General features: G+C 43.3%; 1 protein-coding gene across 1 annotated transcript in view; it reads right to left on the reverse strand.

Moving 5' to 3' along the window:
• Nucleotides 1–24,426, reverse strand: part of SLC9A2 (solute carrier family 9 member A2) — a gene marked incomplete at its 5' end in the record, with an annotated part of 32,878 nt that extends 8,452 nt beyond the window's left edge. Inside the window, 6 exons of the mRNA XM_082334416.1 lie at nt 1,004–1,093; nt 3,897–4,099; nt 5,339–5,556; nt 12,352–12,602; nt 18,114–18,577; nt 24,144–24,426. Coding sequence (XP_082190542.1) covers nt 1,004–1,093; nt 3,897–4,099; nt 5,339–5,556; nt 12,352–12,602; nt 18,114–18,577; nt 24,144–24,426 — 1,509 coding nt within the window. The remainder of the gene's footprint in view (nt 1–1,003; nt 1,094–3,896; nt 4,100–5,338; nt 5,557–12,351; nt 12,603–18,113; nt 18,578–24,143) is intronic.
• Between the last annotated feature and the right edge of the window lie 777 nt (nt 24,427–25,203).

Consider the following 25,203-nt stretch of genomic DNA (forward strand, 5'->3'; position numbering starts at 1 on the left):
ATTTCTTTTAAGTTCCTTAACCACTATGCCTGGGACTCCTCCAGGGACTTCCCCAGGCCTGACAGTGAACCAGGTATGACTCTGTGGAGGAGAGAACCTGAGCGGGCATCAGCTCCCTGCGTCAGCACTGTCCTCTCGGGATGCGCAGGACAGAGCTGAGATACCCAGCATCAGGTCCTGAGCTCCTGTTTTAGGGGACTGAGATCTAGACTCACCTCAAAGCATCCTGAGCACCTAATACTAGAAACACAGTCTTCTCAGTCCATTATGAATTACGAAAGGGTGAATCAGTTCACCTAAAATCTCACTTGATCCCCAAAGGCTCTTAATTCAAGCACCATAGTAGGGGTCTCAAATTCAGGGGGAAATCCTGGTAGATATGTCCAAAGGATAACCTCTAAAAGGACAGGCTTTTAGGTGCCTAAATTGACTTCTTTGCTGAATGTGGCCCTTATTATTCCTCATTTTCAGAATGTCAAACCACCTGCTACAGGTATGCTGCAAGGAGAAATACATTCAAGAATATGCATGGCTAATAAACTGCAATAGTTGGAGACATACACATACCAAATACAAATCCATAAAGACGCTGATGATGTGAGAGTTAAGTAAGTTTAAGAGTGTGTTTAGGAGGAGTTTGTATTTGTTTAATCAGACTAACTCAAATGCAATGTAATGTAATTAAATTGCCAAAGCTATCCTAATGTAGCCAAGTTCTAAAAGAACACATATCTCATGTGAAACAAACTACAGAAAGTTAATTTACCTCAAGAGGTGACCAACTGAGAAAGTGAAGATTCCAAAATAATGCTATTTTTGATGATTTCCAAAGGTTAAATATCAGCTTTACAGTTATTGTGCTTATAACGGCTATATCAAAAAGAAATCTTTAAAAGAGCGTATGTCTCTCTAATACTGTATGCTGAATCCTTTTCTTACTGAAAGCCACTAGGAATTTCATCTATATGAGGGTTTCATCTATGACACTGAAGCTGCAACATACCCTGTTATAAATTTCTTCACTGACAGCAGGCTGCTTTTTATTTGACCTTTTGACATCAAGAAACTCCACCAGTGGGCGAATTGTTATTCCCTGTGGAAAAAAAAAAAAAAAAAGGCAAATACTTCTGGGTTTTTTTCCATAAACATAAAGAAAAAACAAAGCCTTTCAGTCTTTTCCATCTGTCAGAGCACTGAAAATGGCTGTGGATACCTCTTTAGCTCTGGATACCCTTTCACCTTCTGAACCCCAAAATCCAGCCAGACACAATAATTATAATAGTGAATTCACTCTTGTGATGAGCAGGTGTTGCACTTGGCTACGAAGTCCTTGTCAGCACACAGACTCCACTAACAAAACAGAAGGAAGTAAGGGTCTCTCTAGAGCTAAGAGGTCCAAGAGGGGCAACCTGACAAACCCCATCAGGAATACGTCAATTACCCCATCCACAGTATTTTTATTTTTTTTTTTTCAGTTCTGTTGTGTATTAGAAAAACCCTCACTTGTTTTCTGAATTAATAAACAAACCCCCTGCCATTCCAAAGCAAACATATAAAGTCCTCTTTTTTGGTCATTATTTCCAAAACACACACTCAAAGATCTGTCAAGAGTATGTTATTCACGATATGTGACACTACGACTTTTTGTAAATATGTATCCTTGCCTGACTATTCTCAGAGAAAGAACAAAAAGTTTTGGCTATCCCAGAATGATATCATGATTGAACAATTATTTGTGGAAGAACTGACATAATTAGTTTATTTGTATAGGCGCACGGGCACAGGGGAGAGGAATGAATCTCTCATGGTGTTGAGATCTGTCCCTGCTATGCCAGACAACCAGGACACATATTTCTTTTTGTAAGTGAATCGAGCTTTATCTTAAAAGTAGTTAGGTTTCTTTGCCCCATTGCTCATACTGGAACACTCATCCTGAACCTCATTGTTTTGATAATTAGAAAGCTGCTTCTTAATTGCACCATGGTCACTTTGTACCACTTTGTTCTTGTGCCAACATTTGTCTTTTTAGTTTAAACAGTGTTCCTCCTTCTCTGGTGTTCACTCCCTCATATAAACAGTAATTATATTCCCTCTTCCCCCTCATTTCGCTAAGGCCAAGGCATCCTGGTCTCCTTTCACATGACAGGCTTACTAGTCCCATGATCACTCTAGAACGTGACACTATTCTCTCACAAAATACTTATCTCACTATGTCTTAAGATCAGATTTGCCTTTCTTCTGTCCCCACTGCATCGGTGGCTTAAACTCCACCCTGGTATCAACTAGTATACCTGTGTCTTTTTCCCTTTCTATTTTTTTCAAAACAAATGGTTCCCATTTCATAAAAGAAATCCCTAGTAAGAAAGTCCTAGCAAGAACACGTTTGCACTTATTACTGTTAAATTTCATTCTGTTTCTGTCCCCTAGCCCTCAGTTATTCTCTTCTTTCTACATGACACCCCATCTCGCTGTCACCCTGAGAACACCTTCCAAAGCCTGTCATCAAGAAGCATCAGCAACAGAAAACTCCTCCATTTATGCACCATGGTCAATAACAACAGTATTAAACAAAACCATCCCCAGGAACCATCCCTGAGGAATTCCATTAATAACATCTTGTCAGCCTATTATCTGACCAGGGTGGTTAAACACTGGAGCAGGTACCCAGAGAGGTGGGGAATCTCCATTCATATTCAGAACTCAACTTGACATGGCCCTGAGCAACATGACCTAGCTTTGAAGGTGGCCTTGCTTTGGACATGGGGTCGGACCCGAGACCCCCAGAGGTCCTTTCTGACTCAAAGGACCCTATGCTTCTATTTCCCTTTATAGGAGAAACTGTCAGCTCCTTCCTCATTCACTTTACAATCATCCTAATGTCAATCTAAACCTCAGTTTAACGAGTAGTTAAGCTAACAATCTCCTATGTAGCCCCCTCCCCAAAGATTTTACAATAGTCCAGTTAGATGAGATTACTCTAGAAAATAAATTGCCTTATCAAAGAATGATACCAGGTTTCCCTTTGGTAAACCATGTTGCATTTCTTAACATATTCCATTTACCTCCATATTTTAAATTATTCTATCCTTCAAAATCAGCTTTCAGAGCTCACATGCTAAGGTCAACTGACTTCCAGCTGCTCCAGCCACCTTTTCCCCTTTCCCAAGCACGAGCACAGATACTTGCCACTTCTCATGGCATCTTTACCCATGTAAAAGGCAGGCTAAAAAAATATTTTCTTTTCCACAGACCAGAAATTCCATGTACTAGCCTCTCACATCTCTCTCACCGCTCTGGATAATGACTAGCCTGACATGTTTATTTGAGGGACTCGGACTCCTCTGCCTTTTGCTGGTTTCAGTCACTTCCCTCTCTCTTGGTCACTCTTGACCAGGCCTCCGTGGCCAGGTTGACACCAGAGACAAGTTCTTCATGTTCTTCTACACACCTGGTGCTTTTGGATGGATGTCCAGTTGGTTTGCAGCATCTCTGCCTAACACCCAGACTCACACACTCCAGTCCACCTCTCAGCGCCCTCAGTATCTTCCATCCCCTGCTCACTGTGCACAGTATCCAACACCGAACTCCTGAGTAAATGCACAACTTTAAATATTCTAGCAAGGAATTAGTGCTGGGGCTGTACCCAGATTATCTTTTATCTCTTCTCCAACCTCACTTGGTCTTAAATGCTTAATACTACTTATATGTTAGCATAAGTACTTAATATCTGGCATACTTTTGCTACCTGCCTGCGGTCTGCATAGCATTTTTTTCAAAACTATGACCATGGAGAGTACCTTCAAGTATGTTCCTTCCAGTAAGTCAGAACATTTGTTTTTCTACCCACTGCTTATTTACAACCTGTCTGAGAAAGTCCAGAAGAGGAAAGGCATTACCTGAATGAAAACAGTAAAGAATATCACCACGATAACAGCAGTGATGAACAATTTCTTCCTGGGGAACACAGCAGGAGGAAGCAGAAATACAAGTGAAAAGCAAATAGCTCCTCGGAGGCCTCCATACGCAATAATAAATTGGTCCTTAAAAGTGAGAGGAATTGTCCGGAACACATTAATGATTTGAGTCAGAACAAAAACACCTGAGGAAAAAAAAACAGAAATACATGGAGGAGGGAAAAAAGGGTAATTAAAATTACACAGAACCCCCTACAATGCTAATATTTATTTTAAAACACTTTTATTTGCTTCTTACCTATATATTATTGAAGAAACAAAATGTTACTTAGCAGCTTGAAAGCACCATGGAAGAAAACTCTAAAATGCCTAAGGAGCATCATCTTAAACATATTCAGTGAGCTAACCACCTCAGGTCAGCTGGATTTAGGACCTACATCAGCTAATTCATCTCCACAAGACAGCTATCTGCTAGATTCTGCACCTCTAGAACAGCAATAACTCTGTGTCAGTACAGACCAAGACTCCTAATTTTTTTTTAATAGGATTTGAGGTGCTTTTGAACACTTTGGCTTGTCACCTCCATCAATCTGTGCTTTGAATCCTGCAAACTCCTATTCACTCACTTAATTTTACTTGCACAGACGGGAAGGATGCAGGACTGGGGATGGAGGGAGAAGATACCAGTGCATGCCAGTGTACCGAAGGCAAAGGCTCCAGGGATGTGGCAGACTGCAGTAAAGGTGTAAAGGCAGGTGAAGGGAGCAAACACGGGGCCCAGGAGCTGGGGGGCAGTCAGGCTGCTTGGCTGTTTTTCCGCATAAGGTATTAATGGCAGAGTTGCAGGCACAGGAGGGAAAATAGTCCAGATTTCTGCACTGGAGGGAGACTTGGGAGCTGCAAGTAGGGGTGCAGAGTCAGATCAGAGTATAGCTAGTACTGCAAACTCAGAATGGATCAAGCAGTTTCTTACAGGATTTCTTTCTTCACAATATATACCTGAACAACACTTCAACTACAGCATTGCCTGTTTTGATGCCATTTATGCCAATGACTGGGAAAATCCCAAAGGTAGTAAACATAAATAAAAAAAGAACCACAAGCTGTTTAATTGTTGTACAACTGCTAATTCTTTTAAGCAAAATTTGCTTATTTGTAAATAAATGTTTACTTAAATACATGTGCTCTGATTAACAAGCAGACTGCCTCTGACTTTAGATGGGCAGGATCAGGACCAAACTCGGTTTTGGGTTCCATTTTGGGGGAAGGTGGAAGCTGACCCTGTGATCTAGGACACATTACAAATAAGAAGATCATTCTACAAGCTGATGGGACTCTGTCTAAATTTTGGCATTTTCTACTTGGGAAGAAGTAAAAAGTTTCACTTGCAAAGAATACTGATGCGTAGCCTGAGACTTGCTTACCCAGTGCCCTCCAGATTAAACAGAAAAGGAGGGTGAAGCTAACAAAGGCCCAGTTCCACTCATGGTTCTTCCCAACTGTAGACACTCCCATGAAGATGAAGATTAAAGTCTCACTGACACTGCTCAGCATCTTCATGAAATACTTTATTGTCGTATAGGATTTTTGAGAAACATTTTCTTCAACGTATTTATTCATGGTCATGGCACAAGCTGTAATCCTGAAAGGCAAACATTAGCTTATATTTCATTGGCTTGATTTTTTTTTTAGGATCTCTCATTTCTACAGAATATTATTCACTTTTCCATAGTCCTCTTTAAAATACAAAACATATGGAATAAGTATTCCATAACCAATCTCAAATTTATAGTCTTGGTGAACCTACAGTTTTGAGCACCAGATTTTTTTTTCCAGACTGGGGAGTTTTCTGAGAAGATATCAGTATATGGAGAGTTTTGTCACATACTGAATCCAAGTCATCTGTGCAGGGATCACTCAAACTCTGTGTTTTGAAAGAGGCAGCGCTAAGGAGAGACAGGGAAAGCCCTGGAAAACAGGGATTGCTCCTTCTATTGCCGCTGAGGGACCTCAGGCAGGATGGCAACTGCATGTCTTGGGGCAGGGCTTCCCTACCCTCCCACCAGCAGCTGTCCCACCAAGCCATTCCCCTCCTCAATGGCAGTGACAGCAGCCAGCTCCTCTTTCGAGGCAAAGTAAGCAATAAGGCTACAGACAATTTGTCATCCTCTACCACTCTAGGCCACTGCTTGCTTTGCCTCTGCATAGGGCTGAATAGGAGAAAAACACCCCCAGAAATCACACTGGTGCTGTTGCACATTTAAAGCACCTACTAATGAATGAAATGGGCATCTCAGCTAATACATGAGAGAACAGACAGAGCTTACTGTAAGTACGCCTACATGTCCATGCTCTGAACTTGTGTTAGTAAACAGAGTTTCTTAATCAGCAGGAAGAGCGAAGAATGACATTACTGGCTGTACAGCACTTGCTCAGTATGGTTGCCCATGGTGCAGGGATGGCTGAGGACTACTCAGCTACAAAGTTTACAGGTTTAAGGATAGTTAGCAGAGCTGGCTGGAGGATAACGTCAAGGTGGTGCCTCAGTGTAGGGAAGCACAGTGTGAATTGCCTCATAATTATCAGAGTGGGCAACTAAGGCAAGATGCATTGTGAAACAGCTATCGCTCCTGGTTCTATTATCTAGGGCAAAAACACATCTTTTCTGATTTCCCAGTTAAAAACATTATATACACCAATTATATACACCATTATATACACCAGTCAAACCATGTACACTAAACCTAAGTTTAAAAACTAAAACTAAGAGAAAGAAATGTGTATTTGTGTTGTCTTTCTGAAAACAGCCCATGAGGACTTGTCCTATGGTTATTTATCCGGGTTCCACCAGGTTTTCAGTTTATAATTATTTGCCAACACAGAGGATATCTCTTCCTACTGAAATCTCTACACTGCTCTCTCTCATCGAGGAGGATGGTAGGTTTGCCAGCATGTCTTTGGAAAAAGCTGAAGAGGACTCTCCCACGTCTCATGGAGATCCCACTGCACAAAGTCCTCTGCTGAGCATGGCCTGCCTCTAAGCCAAGAGCCCCATCTCTAAACAACTCAAACGTCCCTGAATGTGAGTGTAAATGGAAAGGCAGACTGAGGGAGCGCTCAGAAAAAGCTCCCTGACATTATGAACACACATGTCTAGGTTCTTTCTTCTAAAAGAAGGGATTAAAAAATATTTTTGCAAAGCAGAAAGGGGAATCCCAAAAGCAGCAGTGACTTCAAAAGGACCTTTGCATAGTAAACTTTCTTAGCATTTTGCAAGAGGGTATCCATAGCAGCAGCTGAGGCTGTAGTCGCTGGCAGACTCTGAACATGTTTCTCCTAATTGATTAAAGTCAGTTTTGTCCAGAAGTTTCCTTCTCTTATGTGGAGCCAGCATGGCCTGCAAAGAGGACAACAGCCAAGATCTGAAACATAATTGTAGATCTCTGACCCCACCAACACATCCAGATCCCCAAAGTGACTGGGCAGCATTACTTCTGAGGGACAAATCTGGGAGGACACGTGGACACTGGGAGATGGCACAGTGTACTTCGCTGACCTCTGTCAAGCAGCACAGCACTGCAGGCACATCAGGATGAATAAAACCCAGGGTAGAGGGTCTGATGTGGAGGCAGATGCAGTTCAATGGGGCAGGTAGTGGCTTACAAATACAGGTGGAGAGGGTTTGCTAGCAGAACAGTGCACCTAACCTGGCCTTCACCCTGCATTTTCGTCCACCTACACTTGGTGATAGAGAGGCAGATCTAGTCAGCACAAAATAAAATGTCCATTGCCATGCAAAAACCAGCTCCAACCCTAAGCAAATTCCAAGACTAAGAAGAAGGAAAGCTTGACTAAAACTACCCCAGACCCCCATCTGCATTTAGTACTGACATAATTGTCAGCTCTCTCCTCATTGTCAGCTGATTTCACCATGGTCTTGAACAGAAAGATCCTCTGTGGCCCAAGAGTAGCATGCTGTCTGGGAAGCAGAGCTCATCATGCTTATGTGGGATCCACCATGGAAGAAATGATGCAAATTTCATCAGCCTGCAAGCTTCTCCCCTGCAACACTCAGTGGTTTAGGTAACATTTCTAGTTTGAGCATGCGGTTGGGACAACAGAGGTCCTACATTTTTGCCAATACTGACAGACTGCCAACGCTCTTCACAGCTCTCCTCCTTGTTCTGATCTTACAGTTGCCCAGACTGGGGACTTGTCATAGATCCCACCATAGATCCCACAAACATATGTGCCTGCCTATCTCAAGAGGAAAGTGGGAGAGCACCTGGGCCATGCATGGATTTTGTCCTGACAAGGAGTGATGACGTGGCCAGGACATACACCCAAGCCCGGAAGCTGTCAAACATTCCCAGGTTCTTCAGTTTACACATAGTTCTGGTGACCAACCTCAAAAGTATACGTGAAGAAGGGTCTCAAATCTACTGAAGTCTTTTACCCTCCAGAACTGTCATACTCAGTGGAAAGCCAGCTCTTCATAACCCACAGGCTGCACTGACAGAGCTACAATTATCTCAGGTTATGTCACGGGTTGTGACAGCTCTCCTGTGCATGCACAGCTTATCTGTACAAGTATAACAAGCCTGATGCATCCCAGCTACTTCCAGCCGATTGCATACAGTGGAGTGGGCAAGTGCAGGGGTAACAAATGCAATATAGCAAGAACGCAGTGGGCAGGCTGCAAAACAGCCATTTCCAGACCTGTGGTCATTTCAGAATCTCAAAGCTGCAGCTTACTGCCCAAAGCATTAGGACTGTCAGGTCTGGATCAAAGACACAAAAACCCACTTGGTACTATTTACTACCCTCTTAAAATAAATAGTTTTCATGATTATAGTCATTTAGGAAAGCCCTATAGCTTGCGGAGTGGGGAAAGCATGTTCTGGACATGGTTTGTTTTTGGATCCTGAGGTAATGGAGACACTGTAAATAGATGTCTGATAAGAATCTGTCACTGGATTAATCAGGATCTTTGCAAGCTGTAACTTAAAACACCTACCATGCTTAACCACTAGAATTTAAAGGGACGACACACACATATATATAAGACTATTTTGAGTCACATTTTGCATTCATTCAATTAGTGTCAACTAATTGATGAGTTGGTTCACCAGTACAACAAATAGTGCTCTACATTTCTTGTTACTCTTCAGGTAAGTAATATTCCACAGCTAATCACTGCTCACTTTATGAATCTGATATCTCTTCAGAGTACTTATCTATATTAGAAAAAAAACTGTTGAAGTCTCTTTAATTTGAAAATGATATGACAATACAGTGTTAGAATTTAATATAAAATCAATTTCTTTAAATATGCAAGATTTTATGTACATTATTATAATATGTTCTTCCCAAACTAAATTTTTACTGTCACCATAATCTAAGCAAAAGCTTAGGTGTGTTTTATTTTACATTTCTTATCCACAAACATTGATTCTGGCTTCCACTTCTGTGACCTGAGGTAGTTGCCTTGGTCAAGAACGGGAGGAAAAAAAACAGTTAATTGCAATTAACCTGCAACTTTCTGTGCTTCTGAAGAAGAAAAGTCCTCCTGTACAAACAGCACGGTTTCTGTCATGACTGCAATAAACTAGGCCACTGGGTTCAATCCTCAAGTTTCCTTGACCTACTAAATTTACAGTAGTTTCAATGTTTGTTCCCTTCAGCCTGCTAACTCACTGTTGCAAAAAAAAGAAACACATATTAATAGTTCTGCTGCTCCACAGCCTTTATGAGAAATTAGTAAGCAGAAAATGCAGCATTATAATTAGAAATGGAACAAAGCAAATAAAGTTCAGATTCACATCTGTATGTTTTACAGCCATGCTCTTGATTCAAGCCCGGCTCTAATTACAGTAGAAGCTCTTTCCTCTCCTTCTGGAAAGGACTTTCTCTCTGCAGCTCACAGGGACACGGTTCAGTCCCTCTGCTATCTCAGCCAGGTAACCCGGTGCAGGGGTTATACACGGATGCTTCAAGAATCGTTTGTCCCCAGAATGAGTACACAGAGTTATCAGAAGAGGGACATGCACCTTTCATTCCCCTCTATTCTTCTGCCAGTGAATTCATACTTGCACAGAAATGAGGCACTCTGTGTACGTATCTATCTTATTTATTTGGTAACACTGCATGTTCCTGCTCATGTCCTTCACCTAAAGTATGGTACAGCATGTAACCACAAGGTCTCGCTGAGCATCTTTACAAACCTGGTTATGAAGGAACTGAGAATCAATAGCATAACAGACTCACATGGACATGGGTCAGAAAAGGGAGATCAGGCAATTATTCCCTATAGGCTGAACTATAAATGGCCAGAGAAGCATATAATGAATAAACAATCCCAGTTGTAAGGGACATTCCAAGGTCATTCGGTCCAACTACATGCTCAAAGGAGGGCTGACTTTGAAGTCGGACCCAAGCAATCCTGCCATGAGTCACTCGCTGCAGAAAACGACAGGGAACTCAATACCAGTGCATGTTGCACTGTGACACAGAGCAAAATACTCTCTGCAGCTCGAAGCCCAATGAAACGTGAAAAGCATTGGATTTACTCCAAGGGGATGTGGAGATTACAGGAGCTCTAAGGCCCTCAGCAGCACTGCTGGGAGGGGGCACGCTTTACGTCTCATGACAGCTGAGATGCTACACGGCTGCAGAGAGCCCTTCCTGCTCCACCTGGGTGTTACTGATGTATCTAGCTCTGTTAGCTATTACAAAATATGTTTAGAGTAAAAAAAAATACAGAACATTTTAAAGATATAACTTATTTTCTATTGTGCTGCTGGAGTGAAAAAATACTTTGTGTTTCGTCTTGTGTTTTGCACTCACTCAGGGGCCGCTGTTACACATGGAAAGGAATAGGATGTTGGTGCCACGGGAAGCACCGGTGTGCTGGTTGCAGGCACTAGCAGGCGGTGGGTCCATGGACCCACCAGCAGACCCGCCGTGCCCTTTCCATCCTATCCTGGATGCAGCATATCCAAATCAATATTTTCAAGCACACTGACACAATTTTTTCCACGTAGAGTTTAGCCACACGTTTTTGATTTAGAAGCCCTTTAAGTATTTGATCATAGGATGTCAAGGACATTTGACTTAAGAAGTGGAGGAAACTAGAAACCACACAAATGCTATGAATAGAAGCTAGGGAAAGAGATGGCACATTTATGAACTTGGTCAAAGCGGATGCATATGTTACTTTATTTAGGCTCATATCAGAGAAAGAAACCCATGCAATCTTTAGCTCTTTACTTACATTAAAGTACTAACCCCTCCTGTTTCATGGCATATTTCTATTTTTACGCTACTGAAATCATCAGCTGTAAGTTTCCATGTAAATTGCTTCCCAGCCCCAGAAAACCTTACACTGCATGACTATGATATCAAACCTATCTTCACTTTCCTAAAAGATAATCATCAGATGAGGTATTATCAAGTATTAGTGATACTCAGAAGTAACATCTGAGCTTTCATAAAAAGCTATGCTCCTAATGCCTGAATGACTCATATTTGCCACTAGAACAATACAGAGTCATTAAAGAAGGCTGGCCTTTAAAAATATTATTTGGAACCAGTGCAAACCATTTAAGTATATCAAATGTCATATAGGCTCTTTCTAAAGTTGAGGTTGTTACCGCATAAACAGCATCAAGCGAGAGGCTGTGCTCGCTCTTTACTGAAGCCCAGGAGTGAAAAACCAGGAGTGAAATTTTTATCTGACGGAAGTGGGAAGAATAATATTATTTTATACATAATGATGTATACAGAGAGCATTGTAACACACGGGCACATGTATCAAGATACTAAAATAAAGGCTTATATTACCATAGGACTAGATTCTGCAAATTTCACATTCACCCAATCCTTACTGTGCTTGTAACCCAGCAGGAGTTTGCCTTAATGATATATACATTGTCTTCACTGAACGGTACTTACTGGCTGCTCACATAACTAAGTGTAAGATGTAGTTTCACAATATCGGAAGTGAAGCCAGTTCATGAAGTTCCCAGCTACCACTCCCACGCCCTCCCGGCTACCGCTGCCCCCACATCACTGTGGGCCACCCCTCAGCCCTCATGCCTAGTTGTAGGGTCACATGAGGACACAGGTCACCAAACTGATCTGGGTTAAAAATAACCCCACTGAAAATACAAGGGATTATTTTTAACTTGGAACATTTCAAAGATATGGTTTATGGTGTGATGCCACAAACAGTTTTAGTGACACAGCTGGTGTGGTGGCAAGCTGAGAGAATGGGATGGAAGCGGGAGGGGAGAGGCCGGAAATCCTCAAGCCAGCATCGCTGCCATGCACGCTGGAACGATGCCATATGGCAAAGTTTGCAAAATCCGGTCCTCTCTGCAATTTCCTTTGGCATTCTTACTTGGGTGCTATTATTACTGAAGTTTGGGGTACTTACGCCATGATGCCCGAGAGATGAAACATTTCAGCTGTAATGTATGACAAGTAACTGTACAGGAAGACAAAGAGTGGCTCAATCACTCGGATTTTATGGGTGAAACGGGTGGTAAAGGCTGCTACAAATCCCAAAAGGATTCCAATCAATACTCCACCGATCCCCACTATAAAGAAGTTAGCAATCCCAGCGAATATGTCAATAACCTTAATTGTGCGCATCTGGCAGAAAGACTTGAACAAATTGTACAGGACCTATGAGGAAAAAGAAAGCATGTTATGTTTCTGAACTCTTCTTAATTTCCCTTTGTGTCATTATGTTCCTCTGCTTCAATGTTGAACTTTGACTTTCTCTATCTACCTTGAACTCACTTTTGAGATATGCTGTTGTTTACCTCTGGCATATTACTTGTCATCCATAAATATCAGGGAGATATACAAAGAAGGGTAAATATCATTATTCCCATTTTGCAAATGGGAAAGGTTTCTTAACACACGCCATTCTGCAGGCCAGGAGCATAGATTTATCTAATCTTTCTTTAAATTCATTTATTTGCAGAGCTTCTAATTTTTCCACAAATGGCCATTTCAGATTTTCCCCAGAATCAAAGAAATAAAAAAGGAGGAGGAAAAAATACAGTTTCATAATCAGTGAAAAATCAGGTTATTTTCAAATGTGTTCAAAAATCTACATGACACCGAGAGCTGCAGTACTGAATTAGACCATAGATCCATCTGGCATGGGGTGGAGGGGGAAAGGGGATCGACAGTGACCACCTCAAGGACTACAGGAAACACGGCATCCATGGAGTGCTCTTTCTCTGATATATTGACCATTAAGAATCCAATGGTTTAAAGACGTCTCAAACTGTTGATAATTTCTAGAGATTTGGATTTAATTCCCATTAAAAGACCCGTTACCATGTATTTGTTCAGTTTAATTTTCAAAGAGTTTATAACCATCCTCCAAAACAAACTGGGTCAATGGGATTATCACATTTTCTTAGGTAGAGAGCCTTTTTGTTTTACACAGGAAACAGAACAATGTAAACTTCACATTCCTCTAATATCCAGTATTTTAGTTACTACAAAACAGACAACAAATGGAATTAGTTATTCTTAAAGAAACCTTAAAGGGTCTCCCCATTTGTAGACTTACTTGGGAGATTTAAGCATTGCCTGGTGCTCCATGTATGCTCCCAGCCATGCGATACCATGATGGCTACATAGTCCCCTTGTGCAGATCTAAGCTTGGTCATAGGGACCTACTCCTATCACAAAAAGGATCTAAGCCAGAAGTGTAAAGCGGGTTCACAGGCTAAGCCACCCTGGTCATAATAAACATCTGACTATCTTGGACAGTTTGCAGGAGCTAAACCTCTGCTTTCTTTCTGGACTCCTTAGTACACCAAACAACCTTCTCTATCAGGAATGCTATTTGAGAGAACAACGTTTTATCAGTACTTGCATTGTGCCAACAATGTAGGTGTTTGAATAGTGACTGGGAGGGATTTGTCATGTTCACAATCTTGTTCTCTCTCACACGACAGAAAGTTGTACAGGTTTCCTTGGCCAAAATTTGATAGGTCTTACGGAGGTAAAAGTTCTCACTATAGACTAATGCAAAGACATGGCCTATTATGGGTCCTTTGGGCTAAGTGAAAGGAAAGAACTGAAAAAGAAAAGAAAAAATATATTCCAGAGCAAGCATGAAAAAAGATGGTTAAATCAAACCTAGCATGGTCACCAGTCATTCCCAATTTTCATTACAAAGCAACTAACAGGGCAAGAACAGGAGCGTGAACTATTTATTTGATAAGAATGATGCCCTCAGGATGAGTCCACCTGGGAGAAGCATCCTTTTTCACCTGGACAAACCCCTTCATCTTGTTGTTCTGAGGCAGATTCCCAGCTTTTTTGCCCTGTTCCTTGTTACTATGTCCTGTGCAGGACAGGAAAGTAATGTCATAGGCTTCACTGGTTTTCATCCTGTTTTGATTTGTGAACCTTATGGATGTGCATGAAGACAAGTATACCAGAATTAAGCTTATTGACAATAGGTGTCCCTTTGTTGGTCACTTTACAAGGACCTCTCAGTCCACAGACTCCCAGGAGTCTCCATGAATGACAGGCTAAAGAAAAAATATTGTTGATTTGTGTTGCCTGCAAAGAGAGGAGTTCCCCTGAGTCACTTGTTGAAACTTGGGACTACCCCAGGGTTGTGTTATTCTTCAAGACACATACAGAATTCGACCTGGCAGAATACTCCCTTGGTATGTACTAGGGCACATGATTATTTTCTTTAATTGGACTTTTAAGTAGCCTTTTTTATATTTCAAAAAGTAACTATATAAATATATACAAGGCAAGTCTCCAAAGTAAGGCCACTGAGAGCTGCTTGTAAAGAAGCATAGAATTTTGATCTACCCAAGCAATAGCCTTTCCATAAAATCACCTCATCCTCACAGTGGTCACCCTGCAAATAGAATGGAGCCTGTTGTTTCCACATACAGATACCCCCATAAATCTCAAGCTTGTTGCTGTAAGTTATTTGAAAGAAGAAAAGCAATGTTCTCCTTTGTACCTCAGATCAAAACCAGACCGCCGTGCTAGAAGCAGCAGCTAGGATTATGGAATGTCATGAACACGATTTTAATCTTGTTCCTACTGTTCTTTATTTACACTGCTGTAAATGAGATCAAAATTCGGTTCACTTCCCTTTTACTCTACAGCAGTTCAGTTTTACAGCTCTCTCCAAGCTTTCAGGTAAGTTAAACATCATCAACTCTGGTCACATTTTATAATGCTTTTGGTATGAGAACAGGGTTTTTTTCAAGTTCAAGATTTGCATTTACTCAGCATCCTTCAGCTGAACTCACTGAAGGTTACACCAGGGAATATTAGTCACCAATCACTTTTTAATCTTGTCTCAAGAGTATCTCTGCTCTTCCTAGACACTAATTGCTTATTTTCATCAGTTCTCAGTTATTAGTTTTTAATTCTGAAATTACTTTAAAGCACTCTAAAGTAATGTTTTCAGTAGTGGCGGAATACGGAGCACTGCTGTAATGTTTTCTAACATGGGAATAATATTATTGCAATGACACTGGCTCCTTCTTTGTGATTTTAAACCCAGAATTGGAATTTGAACTGTTAACACTCAACTTCAACCGTGGTCTTGCCATTTAATATCACTGTGCTAGTTATCACTGACCCAGTCTTTCGGTAAAGGACCAACTCTGAAGAAGAAGCTGAGTGGCAAACATTGTCCTTAGCCAAATTCAAGCTCCAAAATTCCATCAGTGGGGGAAAGAGATCATCCAAATGCATGGGCATATTGTTAAAACCATCAGGCATGAAAGACTATCTGAGAAATGCAGCAGAGCTGAGATTCCTGAGAAAGCCCACCTCACTTTCTATCTAAAATGAAGGTGTGGTAGCATGTTTTCTGAAAAGAGAAAGCATAATGACACTGCTATCCTAATAAAAGCTTTTATTAGGAGCGGCCAGGCAGTGTAAGTGGGATAGCTGGAAGAAGGGCTTAAAGTATTTAGAAAGCATGTTTACTAAAGCCACGCCGTTCTGCACGGCCCATCTGTGTAGCCCCCGGCTTTTTTGAAACTGCAGTGGCCGTAAGAATTAGGCAGCTTCTGTGGACGGCCAGCCTGCCTTCAGCTCCCCTCCTGCTTCGTCCCCACATCCCACCGGAGGCACCTGCCAGGGCAGGTGGGACTCGAGGGCTCCAGCAGGCAAAAGCTGAAAGGGGCTGAGCTCTGCTGGCTAGCTGGTTTTATCTGCTCTCCCAGTAACACAATAAGGGCAGAGGAAGAGACAGTATTTACAAAACATCATCTCCTTTGAGTGCATAGCTGAGTAACCCTGGCAGCACCACAGTGAGGACTGGTCCGGCGGCACTGCTACGGGTAGGAGAGGCGAGGTCCTCTAAGGGCACCCCACTGGGGATCTGTGTGACGGCCTGGGTCACGTCTTAAGTATAATCACACGACTGCAGGTGTGCAAAATCATAAAAAGCAACTATTAGCAGACCAACGCTTAGCTTGTGGAAACCACTTGATCTCCTGCCAAGTGCTACCTTTAAGCGATAGCTGGGAAATAAGACCAAATGTACTCTAAATTCCTTTCACTCCCTCATGAATATATGTATGGCCAGTGTGTGTGCTGGGCTGGCCCTGCAGGCTCCTCAGAGTATCTCCCCCTGAGTTAGGGCACATGGGCAGGCATGCCCTGAGAAAGGACTACCTCCAAAGAAAGCAATAACGATGCCTACAGGAAAGCCATGCATCACGGTTATTAAATTGCCATGCCAGAGCCTATAAAAATGGTGTTTTAGAGTAATTTGCCACTGGGCAATGGCACGCATGAATACTTCCATCATCAGGATGCAGTGTTTTCCTAACAAATCTTGCTGGATTAACTGCCGCTCCAGCGGAAAGGTGATTGATTTTGTGACTGGAAAAAGTGATTTTGGTTGGGAAAATCCACCAAAAAAAAAAACCCAAACCTTTACATTAACATAAACCCAGACCTTTTTCCCCCAGAAAAACTTGTATGAAAAGAATCCCACTGCATGAGTGGCCATTAAGAGTGCATAGAGACAGACACAGCCATGGCTGAACTGCTAAGCCTTTTGAAACTCAGTATTTACACCCACTTATTTTCAGGACTGGCTTAGGTACCAGTAGTTAACGGCAGGCACTTTCACCTGTGAGCTAATGAGAAAAGCTAGGTTTAAGAGAGATGATGCGATTCAGCTGGCTGGACAGCAACAGAATCAGGTAAAGCATAAAGCATAAGCAAAAAAACCCCGGTGCTCCCACGGACACACAAGAAATTATCAGTACGAAGGCTCAGACGAAATGATGAGAGATACATGTGTTAAGCAGGTGAGGCAAAGTCCTAGAAAAGGGGAAAACTGAAGGACAATTGTGCATAGAATGGGACAGGAATAAGAAGCCATTGACAGAGACAGGGAAGGTGAGGACCCAATTAATGAATCTTTCTGATGCTTCTGGCATATGAAAAACTGGACGTTCATGTCTCACAAAACAGAAAGCATGCCAGGACATAGTCGGCACGGGCAGGATTTCAAATTAAGGCATGGATAAATGGGAGTAATGTCCCAGACATGGTGTCATCAGGTACAAACGAAGGGCACTGGGGGTGTTAATGGAATTTGCAGATTGCTGTCCTCAGGTCAGCACCACAAACCCAGTTCAGCTAGTTAATGATTAGAAATTACTGCCTCCAGATGGCTGTCCTATCTCATCTGTAGCTCTGGAGAAATGTATCGGTGGTCTCAGGGCAGTTCCAAGTGGATGGGCATGTGCAAAAGGCGAGTATCAACCGGGTCCTGTGCCATCTCAATGATTTGCCCATTCTCCCTGGGAACACGCTGGGACACCCCACATTGGCCCTTTTTCCTCCCCTGTCCAACGACTTTTCTGCAGGTGAGGAAAATCTCCTGCTTCAGATTACAGAAGTAACAGAATTCAAAGATACAGAAACTAAAGAGATCAGGTAGCAAAATCCCTAGAGCAAATATGCTACCATTACACGTTACTCTGGTGTAGTAAGACTATTGTAGTTTCTAAATCTAAAGTTTAGAGTATTACATAAACATGTTAGCACTCCTTGATTTCCATCTACTAGCAAACTGTAATAACCAGATACAAAGAGAGATAATGGAGTGTCATGCAAACAACCACTTATCATTTTTATCAACTAATCATTTATCAGGTAACTTACCACAGTTATAGCATCATTCAGCAAAGACTCTCCAAACACCAGGATGTAAAGCTGCTCATTGACATGAATATTTTCAAAAACGGCTAACACCGCCACAGGATCCACAGCTGAAATGAGGCTGCCAAAGAGCAAATTCTGCAGCAATGTGATATCAGTCAAACCAAATGCACTGATCTGGCAAATTCCATAAAGTGAAATTCCAATGCCGATGGCGTTCCAGAGCGTGCCCACCACGGCATACCAGAATATGGTACCAAAGTTCTCAAAGAAAAGACGAGTTGGCATAAAATATCCAGCGTCGAGTACAATGGGTGGTAAAAGATACAAGAAAAAAACATCACTGTTCATTACAGGTGGGGACTTCTCCTCTGCTCCAAAAATAATCCCACCAAGAAGCAATCCAACCAGAATGAGGAGACAGCTTTCAGGTACTATTGAGGGCAACTTGTGATAGAGATGAAAGCCTTCAAAGGAAATCCAAACAAAAGAAAGTAAAATGGTTATTTGTACAGAATCCAAAAGATTATTCTGGATTCTGTTCTCTTAGTTTCTATAGTAAACAAACAGCAATTGCAGGGCAATTTCATTTTGCAAAGACTGAACTGGATCACCACAACAGGCCAAGGCAAATTTGTCAGCTAGGGTAGTTAATTCAGTTAAGTTGGTGGAGAGTCAATTTAATAGCTAGATGTTCCAGTTAATAGCTAGGCTGGCTGGAGCAACTGTGTGCAAGGGTTCTGTCTGTGAAAGTGTGGGGACTTTTGTAATGTGGAATCCTCCAGAAACACAATACAAACACTTTTCTAGGGCAAACTATATCTGGATAGAGGAAAAAAAAATCATACTAATCACCCCTTCCTCCATGCACAGCTTCACAAAGGAGTTTAAGGAGTACATTCATTTCATTTTTAGAAGTCTTTTAGAGTCTCAAAGGTAGGGAGGGGAACGAGCTCAAGTAACCTGCTCCCAGTCACCCATGGTCACTTCCTCAGCCACCATGAGGAAGCATTTACAGACACATTATTATTCAATTTTAGCAGAGCCTCCAAATTAATTTTGCAATAACCAATGTGTTTTCCATAAAGTGACAGGAAGTTGTAGCCTGTATTATTATGCTCATTCTTCTGTATGATATGAATTGCGGTAGTGTCAGGAGTCTCCCGTAAAGATCTGTGCAAAGTACTGAAAAAACAAATAAAAAAAGGCTCTGAATGAGGACTTAATGGTTGAATGTTCCTTAGCCTACTAAAACTCCATGCAGTTTTGATTAAAAGATTCCCATTACTTGCATAAGTTGACTGTTTTAAGGATGATTTTGGTAACGAATAGGAAAAGTTTTGAAGGAACTTACTCTGGCCAATCTAATGGAACGATCAACCTTATGCACCAAGGTCACATTCCAGGTCCTGGCGATGCCAATCTCTTCCAGGCTCCTCCTTATCTATATTTGGCCCACGTAATTATATAGAAAACTATCCACACCCACAAGATCCCACAATTCCTGCCTAACTAAAAAGCATTTAAATTATTTTAAATGAGAGCTGCATGGAAACACTGGGTGTGGTAATAACGGGCGTCTATTTCAGTAAAACTATTCCAGTAAAAATCACACCTGTAGTCGAAACAGTTAAACTAGTGCAAGTTTGGTATAGGTCACATCCAGTTTCCCAATTTCAGGCTTCTGTATCTTGTACCACCTATTTTGTTAATTCTCCTTTCATTAGAGATTTTTTCCAGGTAAAAGAAAGCCTGAACTCATCATTAGGAAAAACAAATGGTTAAGAAGGACCAAGGGGAAAGCTGTTTTAATCTACAGATTTTTTACTTACATATTCTATAACTATTAACGCTACTTTTTAAACAAAGCAGCTCAAGCTGCATTTTTTCCTTTCTGGATGAACACAGACTGCTTTTTAATATTCAGAAACATAGCCTATGTGACTCGTTAGAAGGACGGCCAAATTCACTGTCGTTATTGAAAACTGGAATCGCCAATATCCTATATTGGCAGAACAGGTAATGACCCTGGAAACACAAGAATTTGTGGTTGAAGACTTGACTCTTCACCTTTCAGCCACTTCCACATAAACATTTTATGGTTTGTCTTAGTTTCTGCGGTGGCAGGATGCCAAAATTTCCAACACAGTGATTGAAGCTTCCCCTGAGTAAGTAGATTTTGCTAAAAGAAAAGGTTTTTGTAAGCCCTTCAAAAGTATCTTAAATAATATTCTCAATAAAAAATGAAGAGGAGAAAATTTTTGTAAATGCAGCTTTTAATGAAAACAAATCCATCCCAACCAGTTGTAATGCAATGGCAATGAAATGTCTATTGTGAATATAAAAATAAAAATCTTTTTCTTTTCTTCTTTACAAGCCACTCTGGAAATTTCATACCCTCTCGGAGCTTTTGGGACTCCACGTCATCCTTAGAGGTAATGGAAAGACTCCAACTAAGAGAAATGTGCTTTTTATCCATGTAAACAGCATCAAAACTCCTAAAAGCCTGCCTACCTCCATGAAAGGCATTCTAAGGGGATCAGGGAAAGGCTGTGCTTCCCCATTTAAGGGCATAGAGCTAGGATTTAGGATCCAGTACACATCAAGTTAGGCACAGGTGCCCTGCAGGATGAGGGACATCTTCCCCACTCTGACGGCTCCACAGCCACGTGGTCAGGAGTGCCCTGGGAGCGGATCCCCTGCGGTACACGAGTACTCGGACTTTTATCCTGAACCCAGGACCACAGCTACTTTATCCTTCTCTGACCCTGTTCTTGGGCTCCTGACTATGCAGTGACCCAACCTCAATAGCACAGAAGATGTTTACCCTCAGGCCATTGGGCATTAGGACACTCGCCTAAAGTGCAAGTTCAGTATTCTTCAAGCTAAAAGTCCTTAGAGTCCTGGTTTTCTACTTCTTGGGTGAAATCCAGTGCACTCTGATGCTGGAAATGCCACTGAGATGTGTACTTCTGATTATACATGAGTTTTCCAAGGGCCCTCTGAACAGCTTAAACCTTTTTTCAGGAGAGAAGTGTTGGAAGGGTATCAGCTCAGTTCCCAGAAGAAACACTTCTAATCATGCATTTGTGATTGAACGTAGAAGTAATGGGAATCTGGATCAGTTAGGCAACATTTTCTAGGGTTAGTAGCATAAGAATTAAGCAAAACTGGGAGGTAAGTAGACAAGTCTCACTGCCTAGAGACTGTAGCATACTTCGGGTGCACTGGGTCCCACCTAATATACTCATGCAGTCCATCAGCATGTGAGTAACGTACCTCCTATGTGGTATCACCACACAAGATAATAAATAAGTAGAGGTAGCCAGAAAATAACAATTCCGTTCAAGGCAATTTCTTAGACTTCAAAATGTGCCCTGGTTCTATGCTGGAATAAAAAGCACCATGTTTCTAATGTCTTTGTGAAAATGTACCTTGTTGTAATGTTCAAGTTCTGCTTGACAACTTCAGGTTTTCCTTTCTCATGCTGTCTTTCTTGCTCCCTCTAAACCTAGCCTACAATGACACGATCACAGCCAGGATCTGAGAAACCTTTCAGGTAAATCCCCTATAAAAATTAGCAAATGCTGGAACATTTCAGCTCCAGTGAAACTGCACTTCTGCGAAAACACGTTTGTTCAAAAAGACTCATCAGGTGATAAGCAGGTGCTGCAACAGAGGGTTTTTTTGGGATCCTTCACAGACTGTGAGAGCCCCTATCTTCTGAGCTCCTTGCAGCTGAAAAGACCTTAGGGCTCCGTTCATAGACATTTGCTACTCAGCAGTGCCAAGTGTAAGCATTCAGTGCCTAGCCCCAGAAAGGAATTTGCGATGCCAGATTAAGCACCAAAGTTTCCTGGGCAGTGCAGGAGTCTCGAGGTGGATTTCATGCTGCCTGGCATGACATGGGCGAGATGCCTACGCTGCCCAGAAAGAAATGCTGGGGAGAGGAATGCACCGCAGAGCCTCCTCTCTCACAGGACTGCTGTCAGGGCTACAGGCAGTGAGACGGGCTGGAAAACCCCTCTCCATCCCTTTGAACTGAGACACATGGCCCACTCTTAGTACCGCAGTAGGATGTGGCAGAGCCGACATTTCTGTATCTCTGTGGTTAAACTCTGCCCATCTGGGCTACCTTCAATATAAAAGAAGGCACAAGCGAGTGAAAAATTGATGCTGAGGGATTGTGACTTAGGAGCGATGGGAGTCTGTCCTGGGAAGGTTTACCTGATGCACTCACTGGGTAAGGAAGCACAGACGGAGCTCCAGGAGCAAGAACTGGATGTTCCTAATTCCAGTACTGGAGTCAGGGTGCCTGCAGATAGGTGTGGTGAAGCTGAGCATTGCCACACCTAGGGCCTCTCCTAGATCCAGCACTCATTGCGTAGTGCCCGCACACTTAGAACAGCAGAGGGAATGCCCTAGATTAGCCACAGTAGCTTTCGTTGGGTATAACTGAAGGGATTTACAGATTATATGCATTTTTCCTCACCTATGCTGTTTGCTTGTTTCCTGTCAGCTTAGAAAATCAGTCAAGTCACTTTTTGTTTTTTTTACTTTTTAGATGCCTATGCACTAGTAAAATATCATGATAGTCAGAATGTACAGTCCTACAGGAATTATATATTATTGTGTATGTATGTGTGTTTACATCTTTCAAATGGCTTCCCTGTAATCTTTAATAAAACAGAACCTTTTTCACTAGTCTTAGCTTATTCAAGAGTTCTTGCTGTATCTAAACTCAGAAGCCAGAGCAATTTTGCAATACTCAACTAGCTAAGTTCTTTACCAAACTCCATATTTTCTGGCTATTACAGTTCATTATATACTTGAGTGTATCATATTTGAACTCTGTCCTGATTCTGCAAACACCTAAATACATACTCAAGATGAAGCATGTCTCTTTAACGCGTTAAGATACATGCATCAAGATACAGGCATCCTTTACGGATTCAACATACAGTGTTTCTGCAGAAGGTAATGAAGCCATACCAAGTTGCTTGGGTAGAGGATCAGGCCCCCAACTACAACGCTAGCCGTGGCAGGAGGTGAGTACAAATTTTTGGTTTTGCAGAATCCTAATTACCTGATCACTAACCAGAATGTGACACAGTCTATTTAAATGTCACAAGCAGAAGTCAAAGTTATAAGTTTTAGCAAAGCGTTTCACCAGAATGAGTATGAACATAGTTTTTTTATGGAAATAATGCGCAGAAAAATCAGAGTTCTGAATCAAACAAGTCGAGTACGAGTAAACCCTTTTTTTTGTTCCCACGGCATTATTCCTTACATTATCTTCTACATAAGAAGATACAAAGTTCATAATTTATAGCGATTTACTGATTTTTAAATAGCTCTCTTGTACTCCTTTACCTGACATTCTTTAGATTAGCGTACTCAGTTTTCTGTTTGAGACACAGAAAGCTAATTAAAAACATTATGTATAAGCTGCACAAAACACAGTGAAACAATGCAATACAAATATTTTCCACATGAGGGAAGAGGTGGCCTTTCTTACTCATTCAGTGCCGTCTTTCTTTTTTGTCTTTCTCGGGACATAAGTGAATGGTGGGAAAGTACAACGAGGCGGCTTACTCTACCCTCATGAATATTTGCTTTCCATCGATCCGTTGTTCTGTTCTGAAACTGTCGTTCTACCCGGCGTTATTTTAAGACGACGAGGATAGTGCTCAAATGACAGCAGGGCGATCAAGGAAAAGTCGGTGGCGCACTGGGTGAACCCTGGGTTTCACAGTCCTCGCTCATAGCCCGGGGTTTACGCGTTGCTGCAGCGGGCTGGAGGGAACCTCTTTTCTCCTCCGCACCTTTCCCAACCGCGAAAGCCCCATCTCCTGCCAGCCCCATCACGCCCGGGCATCCCGCCCCGCGGAGCAGCATCAGCCCCCGGCCGCCCCGGCACCCGCGCCCCCCGCCGCCGGGCGCGGACGGCCCCGGCCCGGCGGCCCCGGGGGGCGGGCGGCCCGGCAGGGCAGCGGGAGGGAGGGGGGGAGGTCGCCCGGCGGCCCCGCTCACCGATCTTGGCGAGGGAGGCCAGCAGGATCCAGAGGGTGATCTCGAAGGGGATTTGCACGTGGGGGTAGTCCAGGGTGAAGACGTGGAGCCGCGTCTCCTCGAAGGCGGTGCCGCTGGGGCTCGGCGGGGTGCCGGTGCCCATCGCCGCGGCGCCGGGCGGCTGGCTCTCCGAGGTGGCCCGCGCCTCCGCCGCCCCGGCCGCCAGCACCGCCAGCACCGGCACCAGCACCAGCACCGGCCGCAGAGGCGCGGCAGGGCGCGGGGGGCCGCCGCGGCTGCCCATGGCGTCCCCGCTCCCGGCCCGGCGCGCCGCTGCCCTACGGCCCCGCGCCGGCCGCCGCCACCATCCCGCCGCCGCGGGCACCTGCCGCCGCCGCGGCCCCGCCGGCTCCGCCTCCTCCCCGGTGACTGGGCGAGTCCCGGCCCGGCGCCGCCGGCCGGCCGCGGCGCCCCGCTCCCCCCCGGGCCGCCCCCGGGGCCGCCCCCGCGGGGCAAAGCCGCGGGCCGGCCCCCGCCGCCCCCGCCGCCCCCGGGCCCGGGCGGCCGCCCGGCCGCTGTCAGAGGCCGCGGGAGCGCCCGGGCGGGGGCCGGATCCCGGCGGCGGCAGGTGCTGGGGCTGGGCGCGGGCCAGCCGGCCACCGGCCCGCGGGGCTCCGGCCAGGGAGGGCGGCCGGGCCCCGGCACCGGCTCCTGCCCCGCGGTGCGTCCCGAAACGAACGGGCCTGCAAAGGTGTCGGCGTAGCCCGAGCGTGTGCTTTCGGCTCTGAATTGCCTCAAAGGAGATTTGTAGGCAGTCACAGAAGTGCACGTACATTTGTCTATTTATAGAAACTAATCTAGAGAGTTAACGCACTCTATATGGATATGTGCACGCCTATATATACGTACCCGTGCATAGCCTCTATATACATGCATCTAAAAGCAATTTAGACCAAACGTGTGTATATACATATGGATGTGTGTACGTATACAGATTTTAACAAAATATTTTTTATACACGTGCGTACATATATATGTATATATGTATCTGTACATATATATGTTGTCGTTACCAAATACA

The sequence above is a fragment of the Platalea leucorodia genome, assembly GCF_965183815.1.
Source record: "Platalea leucorodia genome assembly, chromosome: 2".
In the NCBI taxonomy this organism is placed as follows: domain Eukaryota; kingdom Metazoa; phylum Chordata; class Aves; order Pelecaniformes; family Threskiornithidae; genus Platalea; species Platalea leucorodia.